This window comes from Chiloscyllium plagiosum, unplaced genomic scaffold (genome assembly GCF_037043375.1).
Source record: "Chiloscyllium plagiosum isolate Xiang-an unplaced genomic scaffold, Cpla_swu_hap1 HiC_scaffold_11, whole genome shotgun sequence".
Classification (NCBI taxonomy): Eukaryota; Metazoa; Chordata; class Chondrichthyes; order Orectolobiformes; family Hemiscylliidae; genus Chiloscyllium; species Chiloscyllium plagiosum.
This window is the reverse complement of record NW_028270149.1, coordinates 51,114,422-51,135,092: the sequence shown is the minus strand read 5'-3', so window position 1 is coordinate 51,135,092 and position 20,671 is coordinate 51,114,422. Positions and strand designations below refer to the sequence as shown.

Sequence of the window (20,671 nt, the reverse complement as noted above, 5' to 3'; positions counted from 1 at the left end):
AGCCAGTACGCCATATGCCTTCCTCACCGCACTATTTACCTGGGTGGCAACTTTCAGAGATCTGTGTACATGGACACCAAGATCCCTCTGCTCATCCACACTACCAAGTATCCGACCATTAGCCCAGTACCCCATCTTTTTGTTATTCTTCCCAAAATGAATCACCTCACACTTAGCTACATTGAATTCCATTTGCCACCTTTCTGCCCAGCTCTGCAGCTTCTCTATATCCTGCTGTAACCTGCCACATCCTTCCTCACTGTCAACAACTCCTCCGACTTTCGTATCATCCGCAAACTTGCTCACCCAACCTTCTAACCCCTCCTCCAGGTCATTTATAAAAATGACAAACAGCAATGGTCCCAAAACAGATCCTTGCGGAACACCGCTAGTGACGGGACTCCATGAAGAAACTTTGCCATCAACTACTACCCTCTGTCTTCTTCCATCCAGCCAATTCCTAATCCAAACCTGCCTAATGTTGTTTTAGTTTGCTATTCCCCCAATTTAACACCTTCACCCAAGGACCCCTGTTATCTCGATCCATGAGTATCTTAAAACTCACAGTATTATGTTCACTACTCCTGAAATGCTCCCTCCCTGAAACTTCACTCACCTGGCCAGACTAATTTCCCAAAACCAGGTCCAGTACAACCCCTTCCCTTTGGACTATGTAGATATTGTGTCAAGAATCCCTCCTGAATGGTCCTTACAAATTCTGCCCCATCCAAACTCCTAGCACGTAGTGAGTTCCAGTCAATATAGGGAAAGTTAAATCATCCACAACACCCCTGAAATTTTTACACCTTTCCAAAATCAATCTACGTATTCTCTCCTCCATGTCCTGCTGACTGTTGAGAGGCCTGTAGTATACCCCCAGCATTGTGATTTTATCTTTCCTATAACTGAGTTCTCCCAGTATTGCCTCATTGCATAAGTCCTCTGATGTATCCTCTCTCAGTACAGCTGAGACACACACTTTTTCCAGTAATGCAACTCCCCCACCCTTTTCCATCCCTTTCTATCACACCTGAAACATCCAAATCCTGGGACATTCAGCAGCCAGTCCTACCCCTCTTTCAGCCAAGTCTCTGTAATTGCAATAATGTCATAGCTCCAAGTACTAACCAATGCTCCGAATTCATCTACCATGCCTATTATACTTCTCGCATTTCTCTTTTCAGCAGCCTTTCCCTACCTGTTCTTGATCTTAATGTTTACTTTGATTTCTAACTCTCCCTCAATTTCTACATGTACTACCCTACTCCTCTGGTTTCCATCCCCCACCACATTAGGTTAAACCCTCTACCAAGTATCCGCCCTCCAAGAACATCCATACCATTTGTTACAGGTCCCATCTCCCCCAGAACGAGTTCAAATGCCCCACGAATCTGAAACCTTCCCCCCTCACCATCTTTTCAGCATGTGTTCATCCTATACATCCTCCTGTTTCGACTCTGACTAGCTCATAGTACTGGTAGTAATCCTGAGATAACTACTTTGAGGTCCTACAGTTCAAACTCCTTCCTAATTCCCTATATTCTGCTTTTAAGATCTTACCTTTTTTTTAAACCTATGTCATTAATCTCAACATGTACCATGACCGCTGGCTATTCACCCTCCCGCTCAAGCATGTCCTGCAACTAATCCGAGACATCCAGAACCCGAGCATCAGGAGTCTCATTTGCAGCCACTGAAACGCCTACCTGTCCGCTTACAATTGAATCCTCTATAACTGTAGCATTTCTATGCCTATCTCTCCCTCCCTCTGCAGCAGACCCAACCATTGTGCCACGAATTTGGCTGCTGCTATTATCCCTGGAGAGGCCATTCCCCTCAACAGTATCCAAAATGGTATATCTGTTTTGCAGGGGAGTAGCTACAGGAGATTCCTGCACCGCCTGATAAGCCCTCCTGCTCGTGTGGATGAGTGGACTGAAAAGTCTGTTTCTGCAGTGTATGACTCTATTTCACCTTGGCAGAATATTGACCTTTGAATGTTCTCCATCAAATTTACTAATGAGAGCTTAAGATTCTCTTTAAATATCACCTTTGTCACCTTCTGTGGAATTTTTGCTGTATCTATTTTACTGTATCTCTATGGACCTTGATAAGTGTAGGCCCTTCTGGTACTGTGCATCTCATATAAACATCCTTCTCTTCACAGATACTGATTGACCAACTGAGTGTCTCCAGCACTTTATTTTTACTTTACTTTCTCTATATTGGTGCTATGTCGCTGGTGATAAGAAAGCCATAGCTTATATCCAACAACATAATTTCACAGCACTCAAGCACATTTTGAAGTGATGTACATTATGTCACCAACCACTGTTGTATGAAATGTTTACATAGCTAAACATCTATCCACACAAAAAGCAGAGTTGCAGAAAGTCTGGGGGAAGTTATTGAATATTTTCATTTATTTTACAGTGAATATGAAACATATATGCCAACCATGGACAGTTTATGTGGATATTCAATGTAAATTTATGTCAGCTTGTCATATGAAAACACAATTGTCAGTAGTATCACACTTATTTTTCATACTCTGAATTAGGAAAGTAATCAGACCTATAAATGTAGTTATTCCATTTGCGTATGCTATTCCTGAACACCTATTCTACCCCATCTCATGGGAGAGACAAAAGTTAACACTGAGGCACAGGCAATTCAAGGAACATCAACAACAAAACAAAAATCCTCTCTGACCCTTCAAATGCAATTGGAAAATCCCAAAAAGGTTCTAAACTACTGTCTATTGCCACAGATTATACCCTCCTTCTACTATGATTTCCAAAAATAGTTTAACATCTTTTTAAGGACTGTAACGTGGCTGTACTATCAATCAGGTTATGTTAAGGTGAGGCTGAGGCTATCAGAACAATTTTTAACAGGAGGATGACATAAATGGGGAGCTGGTGGAATCGAAGACTGTCAGACTCAAGCAGAGCCTTTCAAGTGTGGGTCGTGGAAAATTGCTCGAGACAGTCTATTTTGTTGGAGACAAGACCGAGATCTAGAAGAACAAATTAGATAATATTTCCTCCTGCTGCCGTTCTTAAACTAATAAGGCAGATTGTTGTTTTGTTAACCAAGCTGTTAATTTCTGAGTCAGTTATGGCAGTTTGCACATTTAGTGCATACCTCCAAGGGAACTTATGAAATAAAATCTAAACTACCTAAAACTACCTAAAATCATGGAAATACTCAGCAGGTCTGGCAGCACTTGCATACAGAGAAACAATTAACATTTCGAGTCAATAATCTTTCATCAGCACACAAAAGTGTTAGAAATGTATCAGAAAACAGCTTGAAAAGACAAGGGAACAAAACTGAATTTCTGTTATAGTGTAATGATGTACTGAACCATTTTACTTGGAACAAATAAATGAAAGTATCCAATAACTTCCCCAAACTTTCTGCAAAGTGCAATTTTTGCGTGGATAGAGGTTTAACTGTGTAAACATTTCTTACAACAGTGGTTGATGATGTAATGTACAACTCAAAAACAATAAGGATCTGATACTCCATTACGGACAGTATAAGCCAATATTTCCCTCTGTTACACTTTTATAATCCAATTAGTTTTCAAACCAGGTACTGATTCAAGCCATGTGAAGGTGCAGGATATATGATAGTTTTCCATTATTATCCTAAGCTTACATTTGCTATTTTAATCTCTTACTACAATCTGTGTTGATCCATTTAGCTTGAACATAGGTACAAAAAATAACTGTCCACTACAGCACATAAAATGATTTTTTATGCACAGATGATCTTTATTTGTGTGAAGCAAAAATAGATTAAGGGTAGTCATAATTTACACTGCATTCAAGGATAATAATTTTCAGAATTCCAGCCATTGATTTATGAACTACTGCCATCTAGTGCAGTAAAATTAATCTAAAACATCCAAAAGTATGGGTATTGATTCCTGAAAAGCAAAAAAAAACCATAGAACAAGCTTGATAATAAACAAAGTCTATTTGAATTCTGAAAGAGAACTCAAATACATCAGGTGCAGTTCTATTCCTCCAATGTTTTGATCAAAAACTTGAATCCGCTCACTAATAATTACAAATTATCACAACACAGGACAACATACACTCTTCATTTAGGTCCATTACATGCATGGCATGAAAGGTGAATGAGCCCATTGCACAAAATGGAGGGTCGGTGTGGACTTGTTGGGCCAAAGGGCCCGTTTCCACACTGTAGGGAATCTAATCCAAAAAAAAATGTTGATTGTTAAGTTCACTAGTTCAGCTTTAGTAGTTTACATAAGCATATAAGAACATAAAAATTAGGAAAAGGAGTAGGTGATCTGGCCCTTCGAGCCTGCTCCGCCATTTAACAAGTTCATGGCTGATCTTTTCGTAGACTCAGATCCATTTAGAGTCATAGAGATGTACAGCAAGAAAACAGACCCTTCGGTCCAACCCGTCCAGATATCTCAACCCAATCTAGTCCCACCTGCCAGCACCCGGCCCATATCCCTCCAAAACCTTCCTATTCATATACTCATCTAAATGCCTCTTAAATGCCTCCACCACATCCTCTGGCAGCTCATTCCATACACGCACCATACTCTGTGTGAAAACATTGCCCCTTAGGTCTCTTTTATATCTTTCCCCTTTCACCCTAAACCTATGCCCTCTAGTTCTGGACTCCCCAACCCCAGGAAAAAGACTTTGTCTATTTATCCTATCCATGCCCCTCATAATTTTGTAAACCTCTATAAGGTCACCCCTCAGCCTCTGACGCTCCAGGGAAAACAGCCCCAGCTTGTACAGACACTTCCTGTAGCTCAGATCCTCCAACCCTGGCAACATCCTTGTAAATCTTTTCTGAACCCTTTCAAGTTTCACAACATCTTTCCGATAGGAAGACCAGAATTGCACGCAATATTCCAACAGTGGCCTAACCAACGTCTGGTACAGCCGCAACATGACCTCCCAACTCCTGTACTCAATACTCTGACCAATAAAGGAAAGCATACCAAATGTCATCTTCACTATCCTATCTACCTGCGACTCCGCTTTCAAGGAGCTATGAATCTGCACTCCAAGATCTCTTTGTTCAGCAACACTCCCTAGGACCTTACCATTAAGTGCATAAGTCCTGCTAAGATTTGCTTTCCCAAAATGCAGCACCTTGCATTTATCGGAATTAAACTCCATCTGCCACTTCTCAGTCCATTGGCCCATCTGGTCCAGATCCTCCCACCATATCCCTTAATTCCTTTATTGTTCAATAAAAATATATCTTAGCTCTAAAATTGTTGACTGAAGTAGTGACAACTACTTCACTGGGTAAGGAATTCCATAGATTTACAATCTTCTGGGGTTGTACATGCTGAATTAGATAATTAAGGGATATGAGAATAGTGCAAGAAGGTGGAGTGAGGTAGAAGTTCAGCCATTTCTCACCAGCTCGGGTTCTATAAGGGTAGTTTGTACATCATGTATCAGTGTAAATAATGATTAATTGTTGATTTTGATTCAATTTGCTTAATGTGACAAGCTAAGCTTCTGCTATTAATGACTATATTAGGGTATCACCACAGTTAAGATTCTGTGATGGGGGGAGAATTCAGGTTTGATCCTAGCATTCAGTTGGTTTCCAAATTTGCGTGGTAAAAGAGAGGGAGAAACAGCTCACTCTAAACAATGCTTTGCAATCCTCAGATAAAGCCCAAGGACAACAGAAGAAAAATAAAGAGTACAACGAGCCCTTTTCTGTATGAAAGAATTGGTGGACTGACACATCCACACACCAGAACAACAAATACAATAACTTACCTTGACAAACTTAAAAACTATCTGGAAATTAAAAGCCAAGTTAATGAAGTTGACTTTATATACAGGGAATGTAAATTTATATTATCATAAACACAAAAGGTAGAGTCTCATAATTAACTATACATACATCGTAGAAAGGACTGTATTGCATTGACATCAAAATAGCTTCTACAATTGCAAAGTTATGTCAACACAAGCCTATTCATTCACCTCACAAAGGTTTAGGATCAGTGAACCTACTATAAATAAAGTGACAACAGTCTAAGAAAAGCAGCTGATAGATGAGTAGTTGGTATTTCATGTTTTAATAAATAAATTATTTCTGTTAAAACATTCAATAGGCATGACAAGGCATCGGGGTTCATGTAGTGTTCATTTTTTGATCGATTTGGGAACTCCAGTATGTTTCTCTTACCCCAAATATGTCTCAGTGCAGAAAATGTTGTCAGCTTGAACAGCTCTTATACCACGTTTCCAAACTTGAGTGGCAGCTGAAATTGTGCTCAATTGCATATCTGAGGCATAAAGCACAATAGCTGACAACAGTGTGGTAAGTCTACAAGGCTGAGTTCTTCATGCATACCATGTATCTTGATGTGTTCACATAATTCCTTCAGTTATATGGGTAAGACTGGGAATAGATGATCACAAAGGCAATCAAAGAACACAACAGGCAGTAAAGTCCAGAGCACATTTCAATCTAACCAGTATTTATTTCATAGTAGTGAGTGATGATTCCTTTGAGGAATCTAACTAGGGACAACTCCACAGATGTCTCAGCTGTTTAGCGGCAGAAGAAAATTTGGGAAAACAATACTGTTACGGGATTCTATAGTTGGAGGACAAATATTTGATCTAAGATAGCATGTTGCCTCCTAAATGCCAGAATTAATTAAGTCACTGAGCAGCTGCAAAACAACTTGTCAAATGATGTAAATCTAGAGGTTATTTCAGAGGAAAAACACATTGCACATAGAACTGGCCAAGACAGATGACAATATAGTTAAGCAATAGCGTGGAATTAAGTGAAGTCAGAGGGATTGGAGGAAGATCGAATTTAGATTTGTATTTTCTAATCAACTTGTTCACAGATGGTATGACAACTCTGGGGCAGGTGGGACTGGAACCCTTGTCTTCTAGCTCAGAGTTAGGTGCACTACCACATTGCCACAAGTACCCTTCTAAATTAGTTTATGTTTGTGAATATACAGAGTGTGGTAAACAGGCTTGCTGAGCTGCAGTCTCAGGTTGCCACTGTGACTGCAATATTATGACAATAATGGAGAACTGCCTCAAAAATAGACAGTCATTAAACTCTGGTGCTGGAAAAAGCACGCAGGTCAGACAACATCTGAGGAGAAGCGCAGTCGACGTTGCGTGGAGGATCTTCACCAGCACGGAGGAAGAGTCCTCCCGAAACATTGACTCTCCTCCTCAGATGTTGCCTGATCTGCTGTGCTTTTTCCAGTGCCATACTTTATTGACTCAAAAATAGACAGAACTGGGATTAAATACTCCCAGACACAAAGTGTTCAAAAATAATGATGAAAATATGCAAGAGGGATGGCTGTATTTAGAAAAAACAAGTGTACAGGATAGTGAGAGGATACCTTGGAGTTATTGAGGACAATTAATTTGGGTAGAACTGAGCAATAACAGATCTCTAAACTGCAGGCAGTTCTCCTATAACAATAGTTGCATTCCTGTGCTATGTCATGTTATAGAAAATTGTACAATAGAAGTAATGAGGCCTGAGGGAAATACTGAGTTAGGGACTCCAGTTTAATGAGCCTGCCCATTTCTGGTCTGTTACAGAAATACAAAGTTGTTATAAGCGAAATTTCCTGATGTATTGTTATATTTCCAGCTCCTAGTGGACTGGAGTTTATCCAGAATCCAGCTCTCTACCATTAAACTTTGTGAAACATTCGTAAGTTTTTTTTGGCATGAGTAAAATCTTCTTTTTGAAGGGATGACTAAAGGGGTGGGATTGTCTGAACGGCTGGAGGTTTGGGTCTCTGGTTTCAGAGAGAATGAAGGGCTGAGACCCTCAGTTTCACCCCCCTTTCAAATTGAGACTGGGTGAGCTTGGATGAGGCATAACTTGGTGATGGGTGAGGTAGGGAGAGAAGAGGGGGGCCCAATGGTCTGCCCATTGTATCATACCACCCCTCTCCAAATACATACACTCTCTTGTAATGTCACTGCGTCTTGAAGCTTCAGATAGCCAGCAATTGAGCCACTGCTTAACAAAAGGCCCTATTTACTCTCAACAATCGCTGGACATCACTGCATTTGCACCTTCTTTTGCTCCTTATCTCTCTCTCCTCATTCCTTGGCAACCCGCCAACTCCATGCATGATTCATGTAAGCATTCCAGCAAAATATTCCAATGGACACTTCCCCGATCTTAGTTGTAGTTAGAAGCAAAAAAAATACACACACACGACAACCTGTTGCACTAGATCAGACATACAGAATAAGGTGAGGCTAATACTATTGATTAGTCATAGACATCCAATTGATTAGAAGGGACAATAGTAAAGTGGATATATTGCTGCCTGACTGTCAGGTATAGACAGCCATGGATTTTTTTTTGTATGGGTGGTAAGCACAGAGGGAGGCTCCTCACCCATGGGATCAGTACAGGGGTGGCACAGTGATTAGCACTGCTGCCTCACAGCACCAGGGACCCGGGTTCGATTCCAGCGTCGGGCTACTGTCTGTGTGGAGTGTGCACATTCTCCTGTGTTTGCGTGGGTTTCCTCCCACAGTCCAAAAGATGTGCAGGTCAGGTGAATTGGCCATGCTAAATTGCCCATAGTGATAGATGCATTAGGTGGGAGTAGGTGAATGGGTCTGGGTGGGTTACTCTTCAGAGAGTCAGTGTGGACTTGTTGGGCCGAAGGGCCTGTTTCCATACTGTAGGGAATCTAATCCTCAAATAAGTCCTCACCCACAGGGTACAATTTCAAAATTTGCAATTAACAAAACACTTGGCAGTACAGTGATCTCAGTAATAAAAGTAGACCAATTGGTTAGAAGGCAGACAGGTTTAATACAGAGGCAGATTTTGTCAACAAGAATAAGATACAAGAGCTACACGAGCAAAGGAACCTGGGAATGTATGAAAAAAAATGCCAAAGATGGCAGGTTGAGAAAGCGATTAATAAGGCAATGAAAATCCTGGGTTTTGAGTAGAGGCACAGATGTAAAATCAAGTTTTAATAAACTTCTATAAAACACAGATTTGGCTTCAAGTGAAGTAATTTGTTTAATTCTGGCCACTACACTCTAGGAAAAACAAAATGGCATCACAGAAAGTGCAGGAAAGACTTATGAAAATTATTCCAGGATAAGGAACTTCAATAATGTGGTTAGAGTGGAGAAGCTATCCTCAAAGTTGTGGTGAGATCTGATGGGGGTGTCCAAAATCATAAGTTGTCTGGATAAAGTAAGCAGGGAGAAAGTGCTGTCATCAGAAGAAGCACAAGAACAAGAGCACACCAACGTAAAGAGAACAGCATAAGTTCTATAGGCAACACAAGGAAAAATCCTTCTAAAGCACAATATAGTGAGCATTTAAAGTCTGGAATGTGTAGCCTGAAAGTATAGTGGAGGCAAATTCTACCCTGGCTTTCTAAATGGCAATTATTTGAAGAGAAAAAGGTCTGCAGTGCTATAAGTAAAAGGCAGGAAAGTGAGACTAACCGAATTGCTCTTGTAGAGTGCTGATGTTGGCACCATAAGCCAAATGGTTGCCTTCTAGGCTGTAAAGGTTCTATAAAAGCTAGTTATTTTATAAATCTATAAGAATTGAGAAACACATTTGTCATTGAGTGCAAAAGTATTTTATATCAACATTATTATAATATTGAAAGCACTGTCACTGCCAACAAATCTGCAATATGTTGAGGACATCAGAAACATGTGGTTGAAATTTAGTAGTTCAAATTCATTTTAGAATATGTTGCACTTTCTTCATTTTATAATTGTCTTGATCTTTGCTTTGTGCTTTATTAATCCTTTCTAACCTGTTGAACAGAAGTCCTGGATCAGGCCCCAGTTTTCTTCCTTCAAAAAGACATACATTATTATGATATTTGGCCAAGAAGTTCAATTGTCTCCAACTTCGTTCCTGTAGTCCAACAGCCAACCGCGAAAGCAATCTGTCAGCAATTGTTGGGATCACTGGCTGTAAAAGGGTTCCATAAATGCGTAAGCACTCCAAAGTCACATGAAGTATTGTATCCAACCAGCAACAATCTTCAATGCTTTTTCGGTCAAGTTTCCAGGGAGCATGCCGTTGGAAAAAGCCATTGGTTAACCGAATGCAAAAACTGATAGCTTCCAGAGCTTTATAAATTTGAAACTTTTCAAAGTAATGCTCAACTTCTAAAGGAAGTTGCTCAACCAACTGGATCATTTTGTAATCCTCAGTTGTTGCTCTGCTTGAATGACCCATGCAGGATATTTTAGGAAAACACTGGTTTGAAAAATATGAGTAGATTTGGTCAGGATTCATGCGTGTGCCTGTACACCGGTTAAGGAGGCCTCCCAATGCATCTGCAAGCTCTGCATTTAGAACTTTAAGCACTTTATCATCATAATAGTCACAGTCTGTTTCTGGCACACCTTGCCATAGCAAAAAATATCTGAAGCCATCAGCAGTGTACACAGAAAATTGTTGCAGGGGATCAATAACATTTCCAAGGCTTTTGGACATCTTCTGGCCATTGACTGTCCAATGTGAATGTACACAGATTTGCTTTGGTAATTGCAGACCAGCTGCCATCAGGAAAGCAGGCCAATATACAGCATGGAACTTAAGAATATCTTTTCCAACAACGTGATTTACTCTAGGCCACAAATGACTGTGATCCTTTGGGTAACCTGCTACAGTAAGGTAATTAACTAAGGCATCGAGCCATACATAAATTGTTTGCGTTGAATCTCCAGGAACTGGGATACCCCACTTCAAACGATTCCTCTGTCGTGACACTGATAAATCTGGAATTTCTTCCTGAAGCCAATGGACAACAATGTGATGGAATTTTTCAGGATATATCGCATGTGGATTCTCCTTTAACCACTCTAACAACATAGGCCTGAACTTAGACAGCCTGAACACGTAATTGTTTTCTTTAGTCCATTCTACCTGTAGATCAGAAACACAGTTTAGAACAATTTATTTCAAAAGATAAAAGCAGCTTCAATTTTCCCCAAGGTAATGATTGCACGCTTTTGATTAGATAGGGTAAATGCTCCTTGTGGACAGACTAAATTTTATTTATATAAATGTAAAAAGTCACCTCTATTAAACGTGCCTAGCACACAGCTCACAAAGATCACAAATGATGCAGCAGCATGATCTTTCAAGATTAGACAAAGACATTTTTAAAACAATGCAGAGGAAGGTTTATTCATTAGCAACCTCATTTATGGCAATTAAAGCATTACAGAAGTAAAAAAAAAGAAATAAAAAGACTAAAAATACTGATTCTGCACATAGCAACATACTGAATAGCCAAATATGTTGTGCCGTTCCATTAACATCTACCCCAGTGTACAGATCTCAAATAATGCTCCTAACAGAGAGTACTGATTAGATCTGAACATTGATCATAGTACTGAACATCCTAACAATATCATATATAGGTTTACCTTATGTCCACTTTCCAAAGACACTTTAATAATATTCCCATCTGAGTCTTTTCTTTCCACAACTTGCGAATCAGACAGGAATGTCTCATCTGGAACAGAATACCATCCCTCATATGTCCCTTGGTAGAGGTACCCTTTCTCACGCAAGACACACCAAAAATGTTGGACAGCATTTTTGTGGCGCTCTTCTGTGGTTCGAATGTAATCTGTGTACGAAACTAGGGATTGTTGGAATAACATCCTGAAATCTTTGGACACTCTGGAACAAAATTCCAATGGGTCTTCAGCTGTAGCATCTGCAGCTTGTTGAATCTTCAGGCCATGCTCATCTGTCCCTGAAATAATTTGCAAAGTGATGTTACATACCTAGTACTGTAGGTACTACAGTAGTAGTGCTACTTAGTGTAGCTATCAACATCAGAATACACATCTGCCCAGAGTTTGCCCTCAGTGATAAAATAATTGGTTTAGCTGGTCACTTTCTTCACAACTTCCAGCAGACTTTTTGCAGGCTTTTCAGCAGCATTTCCAATTTGCCTTTAGATATCCCAACCCAATCTAGTCCCACCTGTCAGCACCCGGCCCATATACCTTTGTTTCAGTGCAGCACCCTCGACAGAGGATCAGTAATGGAGCAAGCAAAAGGGACACCCAATGAGATCAAAGCATCTTCACTAAAACAATGCCCAAAACCAACAAAATAGATAAAATAAATTACATTTAAGTCCTGTAAAATGTAAAGAAAACAAATAGTTTGGAAATATAGATGCGATCAAGGGAGAGATAAGAGCTATCGGAAAAAGTAAACGTGGGATAGAGGAACAGTTGGATCTGAGAGGACTAATAACATCAATCACTAAAAGGGACAACACATATTGGCAAAGGTCACAAGCAAATCAAGCATGAGGTTTTGCTTCAAGAGGACAGAGCTAAAAAGTATGGAAGTTATGCTAAACCTCCATCAAATCCCTGTTAGACCACATCTAAAAAGGGTACTGCATGCAGTTCTGGTCCCCATACTGTACAGAGGATTTGGTGACATTGGTGAGGGTGCAAAGAATATTTACCAGGGTGATACCAGTAATGCATGGAAATACATATCTGGAAAGTATTAACGAGCTTGGTCTCTTTTTTCATGCGATAAGAGGTTAAGGGTAGGCCTGGTAGTGGTCATTAAAAAAAAGAAAGGTTTTGATGCAATAGATGGAAAGAAAGCATCCTCTTTTGGGAGGGATCACCAATATAAGATAGGCAGCAAGAAATCAAAAAGAATTCAGGAAAAAACAAACTTCACCCAAAGAATGGCAACATTGTGGACCACACTGCCACTGAGTGAGAGACTAGTTTACATTCAAAGAGAAACTAGACAACAATAAAAAAAAGAGAGAGAAAGGAATAGCTGGGTACAATAGTAGGCTCAGTTGAGAAATGATGGGAGGTGGTTTGAGCCCAGCATAAATACCAACACAGCTGCTTTTCGCCATTGTTTTTTTTAATCCTTTGCCAGTTAATGAGATTCCACATGTAAAATTAATTCTTTAGGCCCAGCTCAATAATTTTCATTAATTACACATCAAGAACTTTTTCCTGATGCCAACGTTTACAATGATCTTCAGTGCAGAGCTAGCTGAAGTGATTTCAGCATTGAGTTCACTGAAATGTACACCCTAAGGGGAACAGGGTATTGCTGACAGCAAATTAGAGTCATAGAGTCATAGAAACAGACCCTTTGATCAACTCGTTCATGCCCATCAGATATCCCAACCCAATCTAGTCCCATCTGTCAGCACCCGGCCCATATACCTCCAAACCCCGCCTATTCGTATACCCATTCAGACCCTTTTAAATGTTGCAATTGAACCACTTCCTCTGGCAGTTCATTCCATATACGTACCACCCTGTGCATGAAAAAGTTGCCCCTTAGGTCTCTTTTATATCTTTCCCCTCTCACCCTAAACCTATGCCCTCTAGTTCTGGACTCCCACACCCCAAGGAAAAGACTTGGTCTATTTATCCTATCCATGCCCCTCATAATTTTGTAAACCTCTACAAGGTCACCCCTCAGCCTGACACTCCAGGGAAAACAGCCCTAGCCTATTCAACCTCTCCCTATAACTCAAATCCTCCAACCCTGGCAACATCCTTGTAAATCTTCTCTGAACCCTTTCAAGTTTCACATCTTTCCGATAGAAAGGAGACCAGAACTGCACGCAATATTCCAACAGTGGCCTAACCAATATCCTGTACAGCTGCAACACGACCTCCCAACTCAATAGGAGGGCTTATGCCCGAAACGTCGATTCTCCTATTCCCTGGATGCTGCCTGACCTGCTGCGCTTTTCCAGCAACACATTTTCAGCTCCTATACTCAATACTCTGACCAATAAAGGAAAGCATTCTTCACTTTCAAGGAGCTATGAACCTCCACTCCAAGGTCTCTTTGTTCAGCAACACTCTCAAGAACCTTATCATTAAGTGTATAAGTCATTTTAAGATTTGCTTTCTCAAAATGCAGCACCTCACATTTATCTAAATTAAACCCCATCCACTGCTTCTCAGTTCATTGACCCACCTGATCAAGATCCTGTTGTAATCTGAGATAACTTTCTTTGTTGTCCACTACACTTCCAATTTTGGCATCATTTGCAAACTTACTAACTATGCCTCTTATGCTCACACCCAAATAATTTATATAAATGATGAAAAGTAGTGGATCCAGCACCGATCTTTGTGGCACTCCACTGGTCACAGGCCTCCAGTCTGAAAAACAACCCTCCACTACCACCCTCTGTCTTCTACCGTTGAGCCAGTTCTGTACCCAAATGGCTAGTTCTCCCTGTATTCCATGAGATCTAACCTTTACATTAATTTGACAACACCCTCCAAACCAATGGCATCTAACTTCTAATACAAGAGCAGTGGACACATGTAAATATGTCCACCTGCTAATTCAGTTCCAAGCCATACACCACCGTGACTTGGAACTATATCACCATCCCTTAGCCACCACTGGATTCAAATTCTGCAACTCACTGCCTACATATGGACTGCAGCAAATTAAATCAACAGCTCACCATACCTGCTCAAGGTTAATTATGGATGGGCAACAAATGCTAGCCTAAGCAGCAAATGCTTACACCCTACGAATGAATTTTTAAAATCTGAATTGGTATTTTAAAGCACGATTAATTATGCAGCCATCATATGGGCTCAGCACTGTTTCTAGGCATACTCAATCAAAAAGAGAGTTCATCATACAGTGCAATTTTGTGAAGTATCTTTTGGTGTAAAATACTTCCTAGTACCTGAATTTTCACACGCACAAGCATATATCTGACGCAACAGCACATTAGGAAATTATCCTAATAGAACAAGACTCAATGTGAACCTGACTGCAAAAAGTAGCAGATGTCATCGGCTGCCGAATGCCATTCTCTCTGCAACTAAATCATCTGGGAATATTGGAAGAAAACGCGATCGATCCTCGTTAAGATTTTTCAGCACTGCAAGGGAAACCTCCCATTTGTTGAAATCATTGGGTAACACAGAAAAAAGTTACGTTTTGGTGTCAACCCCGCAATAAGCTCAGTGACAGTTCACACATAAACTTAATTGCTGCAAAACTTATGGGAAACTTTCACGCAATATAAGCGTAACCCTTAAACCACTGAATATAAAATTGTGCCAGCTCCCACCGTTCAATAACCTGGATGTTTGAGGCTCAGTGCCCTGGCTTAACTGGCTGCTGCTTCCCCGTACCTGTTGTAAACTTGACTTCATGCCCGCGTAAAACCTTGGAGCGGTACAAGGCGTCCGCCAGCACCGCCGAGTACAGGTGCCCGATGTGGGGACTCGCATTCACATAGAAGATGGGCGTGGTGATGAGGGAGGGGCCGCCACAGGCCGCACAGCCTGAACAACGGCTGCAGGGAACACGGACAGGCCGAGGAGTAAGCGCAGGACGCTCCGGGCATGCCAGGTGGCCGAGTACCCGCGTGTTGCCAGGGGGCGACCAGGGCCGCCATAAGCCGAGAGGCGACAGGAACACGAGCTGCCGGGATACAAGGCCCCTCATCCCGGGAGACGGGGGTAAGGCCGCTTACTGCCTACCACGCATGCGTACTAACCGGGCTTTAACACGCATGCCCGTCAAGCCGAGCCGTTCCCTTTTACGCATGCCCATTTGTAACCAATCAGCACTTAGGTCTTGGCAGCCAATCAGAATTCAAATCTCGACAAAATGAGGACCTATGGATGTTGTAAATCTGAAAGGTGTTGGTGAGACCCCACTTGTGCACAGTTTAAATCCCCTTATTTGAGGAGAAATATAGTGGCATTGGAGGTAGTGCAGAGAAGATTCACGATTCGGAGATGCCGGTGTTGGACAGGGGTGTACAAAGTTAAAAATCACACAACACCAGGTTATAGTCCAACAGGTTTAATTGGAAGCACTAGCTTTCGGAGCGACGCTCCAAAACAATCACCTACTGAAGGAGAGGGCACTCCGAATGCTAGTGTGCTTCCAATTAAACATGTTGGACTATAACCTGGCATGGTGAGATTTGTAACAGAGAAGATTCACGAGATTGAACCCGGAGATGACGGGTTTGTTGTATGAAGACAGATTGAACAGTTTAGGCTTATGCCCTCTGGAATTTAGAAGAATGAGGGAATTTCAAATTGAGGTATTCAAGATGATAAAAGGAGTGGATGAAATAAACGTGGATGGATGCTTCCTCTTGAGTGACATACTTGGACCATAAGTCATAGTCTTAGGAGAGGGGGTAGCAAATTTAAAAGAGCATTGAGGAGAAAGTGCTTGTGAATCTGTGGAATTCACTACCCCAAAGTGTGATGGATGGGAGGGCAGTGAGTAAAGTTGAGGAGGAGTTAGGCAGATTTTTAATTAATAATGGGTTGAAGGGATGTGGACAGAAGGCAGGAAAATGGATTTGAGGAGCATATCAACCATGATTGAATAGTGGAGCAGACTCAAACAGCCAAATGGCCTAATTCTGCTCCTATAATTTAAGTAGTTATGAAACCAAAACAGAAATTCCTGGAGAAACCTATCACCCCAGCAGGTCTGGTAGCATCCGTACAGAAAAAGCAGTGTTAATGTTTCAGGTCGGGATATGAACAATCACTGGACTCGAAACATTAACTCTTTTCTCTCTACAGATCCTGCCAGATCTTCAGAGTTTCTCCAGCAATTTCTGTTTTAGAATTTAAATCGCATTTGACTTCCAGATACTGCTTGAGCCCATCCTCCACATACAGTGCTGAAGCACAGGGATAGACCACACTCTGCTGTTCTCCCCGAATCCTGCAGCACTGAAAGGTACCAGCTCTTCCCAATAAGCAGACATTTCCCCCAAAATCCTGAAGCAAAGTGAGATATTAGATCCTGATACTGGACTTCAGGGGTCATGTTATGAGGAACGATTATACAAATTAGGCCTTTATTGTTTAGAATTTAGAAGGCTAAAGAGTGATCTGATTTGAAGCCTTCAAGATATTTATAGGAAAAGTCAATGTAAAGTTAAACTTTTTCTACTGTTGAAGATTTGACAACTAGGGTACCTTACCTAAAAATTAGGGCCAGACCATTTCAGAAAAGATGTTCAAAGTTTGGGTGAAGATTTGTAGCTCCGGTGCTCGTTGTTGTGGTTCTGTTCGCCCAGCTGGCAATTTTTGTTGCAAACGTTTCGTCCCCGGTCTAGGTGACATCCTCAGTGCTTGGGAGCCTCCTGTGAAGCGCTTCTGTGATCTTTCCTCCGGCATTTATAGTGGGCTGTCCCTGCTGCTTCCGGTTGTCAGCTGTCTAACCCCCATGCTCTCAAACTGACTAGACACTCATTGAAAAACCTCAATCTTTAAAAATGTACATGTATATAGCAGCTACTATTGTAAACAAGGTATATCTTCCTTTCATCTGTCTTGTTTGACGCTTGATAATCTTGCCTTGGAGCCTGCATTAATCCATTTTAAAGGCTTAGACGGAGAGGAATTTGTTAAGTGTGTACAAGACAATTTTCTGATTCAGTATGTGGATGTACCTACTAGAGAAGGTGCAAAACTTGACCTACTCTTGGGAAATAAGGCAGGGCAGGTGACTAAGGTATCAGTGGGGGAGCACTTTGGGGCCAGCGGCCATAATTCTATTAGTTTTAAAATAGTGACGGAAAAGGATAGACCAGATCTAAAAGTTGAAGTTCTAAATTGGAGAAAGGCCAATCTTGACAGTATTAGGCAAAAACGTTCGAAAGCCAATTGGAGGCAGATGTTCACAGGTAAAGGGACGGCTGGAAAATGGGAAGCCTTCAGAAATGAGATAACAAGAATCCAGAGAAAGTATATTCCTGTCAGGGTGAAATGGAAGGCTAGTAGGTATAGGGGATGCTGGATGACTAAAGAAATTGAGGGTTTAAGAAAAAGAAGGAAGCATATGTGAGGTATAGACAGGATAGATTGAGTGAATCCTTAGAAGAGTATAAAGAAAGTAGGAGTATACTTAACAGGGACATGAGATAGCTTTGGCAAATAGAATTAAGGAGAATGCAAGGGGTTTTTACAAATATATTAAGGACAAAAGGGTAACTAGGGAGAGAATAGGGCCCCTCAAAGATCAGCAAGGCGGCCTTTGTGTGGAGCCACAAAAAAATGGGGGAGATACTAAATGAATACTTTGCATCAGTATTTACTGTGGAAAAGGATATGGAAGATACAGACTGAAGGGAAATAGATGGTGACATCTTGCAAAATATCCAGATTACAGAGGAGGAAGTGCTGGATGTCTTGAAATGGTTAAAGGTGGATAAATCTCCAGGACCTGATCAGGTGTACCTGAGAACTCTGTGGGAAGCTAGAGAAATGATTGCTGAGCCTCTTGCTGAGATATTTGTATCATCGATAATCACAGGTGAGGTGCTGGAAGACCGGAGGTTGGCAAGCATGGTGCCACTGTTTAAGAAGGGCAGTAAAGACAAGCCAGGGAACTATAGAGCAGTGAGCCTGACCTCAGTGGTGGGCAAGTTGCTAGAGGGAATCCTGAGGGACAGGATGTACATGTATTTGGAAAGGCAAGGACTGATTTGGGATAGTCAACATGGCTTTGCGCGTGGGAAATCATGTCTCACAAACTTGATTGAGTTTTTTGAAGTAGTAACAAAGATGATTGATGAGGGCAGAGCAGTAGATGTGATCTATATGGACTTCAGTAAGGCGTTCAATGAGGTTCCCCATGGGAGACTGATTAGCAAGGTTAGATCTCATGGAATACAGGGAGAACTAGCCATTTGGATACAGAACTGGCTCAAAGGTAGAAGACAGACGGTGGTGGAGGAAGGTTGTTTTTCAGACTGGAGGCCTGTGACCAGTGGAGTGCCACAAGGATCGGTGCTGGGTCCTCTACTGTTTCACGCAGAGGGTGGTACGTGTATGGAATGAGCTGCCAGAGGATATGGTGGAGGCTGGTACAATTGCAACATTTAAAGAGGCATTTGGATGGGTATATGAATAGGAAGGGTTTGGAGGATATGGGTCGGGTGCTGGCAGGTGGGACTAGATTGGGTTGGGATATCTGGTCGGCGTGGATGGGTTGGACCGAAGGGTCTGTTTCCAGGCTGTACATCTCTATTACTTGAAGTCTTGACTAAAAGTGCAAGTATAGTCAGAGCATAAAAAAATGCATCAAATGGAAGATATGGATCATAATATTTTTCCCATATTCAACATTTGTTGTTTAACAGATTCAATGGATTGGTAAGACTGGACTTTTTTTCCATGCTTCTGTAAGAAATTGGCTGACTTCTATTGCTTTCAGCTCCTTAAGCTTGCACCACCATTCAATAGGAGCATTGCTGATCCAGTATTCTTCCCATTCACATTCCTGACCTTTCCTCATATCAGTCAGAAAATCACATGCTCAAGAATCTCAGCTTTCATTTATACACTAGTACTCAACTCAAACCAGAGAGGAAATTCCTCATCTCAGTCTTTAATTCACACCCCTTTATTCAGAAACTATGCCCACTGGTCCTAGATTCTCTTTGTTTTGGAGCTTATTGCATTTTTGTTGTTCTTTAGTTCCTCCTTCCAAAGTGAACAACTTCATTCTCCTAAACTATACTCCATATGCTAACTGTTTGCTCACTCAACCTATCAATTTCTCCATAAACTATTCACTTCCGTTGAAGTCATTAATATATACATCATGAACAGTTGATTTCCAGCACTAATCTCTGTAGAACCTCACTGGTCACAGGTCACCATCTTGAACTCCTGCCAATGAGCCAATTCTCTATCCATGCCAAAATACTGTCTAAAAGACAATGGACTGAGTTACTGACAACCTTGAGATACTTTGGCAAGTGCCTTCAGGTAGTCTAAATACAACACACATCCAGCTGTTCCCCTCTAACCACACTGGTTGAGGCTTCATTTAAAAAAAAAACTAGTCAGCAATTATTTCCCTTTCATGAAGCCATGCTGTCACTACTTGATTATGTTTTTCTAAATGTTCTGTTATCATCTTAATAATTGATTCTAATACTTTCCAACAATTGATAGTTACCCACTTTTTGAACAGAGTTGTCACATTAACAGCTTTCCAATCCTCTGGCACTTCTTCAGAATTCAATGATTTTGGAAAATTACTGATGACTACAAAAGGCTAAGCTGTACTATTAGAATTGTTTGAGATTATGGAATCAAAACAGCAGAAAAAAGGTACAGTTTGGCCCATCATGATTGCAGTGGACTTAAGATGCTTAGGGCTAAGGACACAAAAGTAGATCAATACCAAATCATAATTTACATAGCATTGTAATAGCAATTTGTGCCAGACTGTGGCCCCACAGCACATTAGCAGTGCACTTCCACACAAACTAGCAAAATTTAGAAAGAAGATAAAGGAACAATTATAATACAGAGGCAGCAACATGCTAGGAGTCTATCAACATGGGAACAGTAATCGTTGGAGGATTGATCAGCAAGTTCACAGATGATAAAAATTGATGACATGGTCAATAGCAAAAGAAAAAACCCTTAGACTACAGGTTTAGGCAGGCTGGGCAGAACAATGACAAATGGAATTTTAAACCCAAAAGTGAGAGGATATATTTTGAGAGGACTAATGAGGTATGGGAGGGGGGAGGGGGGGTGAATCTACATCAAATTGATCTTCTGGAAATTTTACTAAA

General features: G+C 41.1%; 1 protein-coding gene across 1 annotated transcript; it reads right to left on the bottom strand.

The window, feature by feature from the left end:
• Positions 1-9,632: 9,632 nt before the first annotated feature.
• Positions 9,633-15,574, bottom strand: LOC122557226 (methionine--tRNA ligase, mitochondrial). Its single transcript, XM_043704680.2, has 3 exons — positions 15,228-15,574; positions 11,469-11,803; positions 9,633-10,962 (listed from the first exon to the last, which is right to left on the bottom strand). The coding sequence occupies exons 1-3, from the start codon at positions 15,541-15,543 to the stop codon at positions 9,760-9,762; spliced, it is 1,854 nt and encodes a 617-aa protein (XP_043560615.2). The 5' UTR covers positions 15,544-15,574; the 3' UTR covers positions 9,633-9,759.
• Between the last annotated feature and the right edge of the window lie 5,097 nt (positions 15,575-20,671).

Bases quoted from the DNA above. Each gene is read 5' to 3' on its own strand.
- LOC122557226 (XM_043704680.2), bottom strand. From the start codon at position 15,543: ATGAGGGGCCTTGTATCCCGGCAGCTCGTGTTCCTGTCGCCTCTCGGC. The intron at 11,804-15,227 runs GTACGGGGAAGC...AAATTATTTCAG, and splicing joins TGAAGTCAAGTTTACAACAG to GGACAGATGAGCATGGCCTG. The intron at 10,963-11,468 runs GTAAACCTATAT...TCTGATCTACAG, and splicing joins CTTTGGAAAGTGGACATAAG to GTAGAATGGACTAAAGAAAA.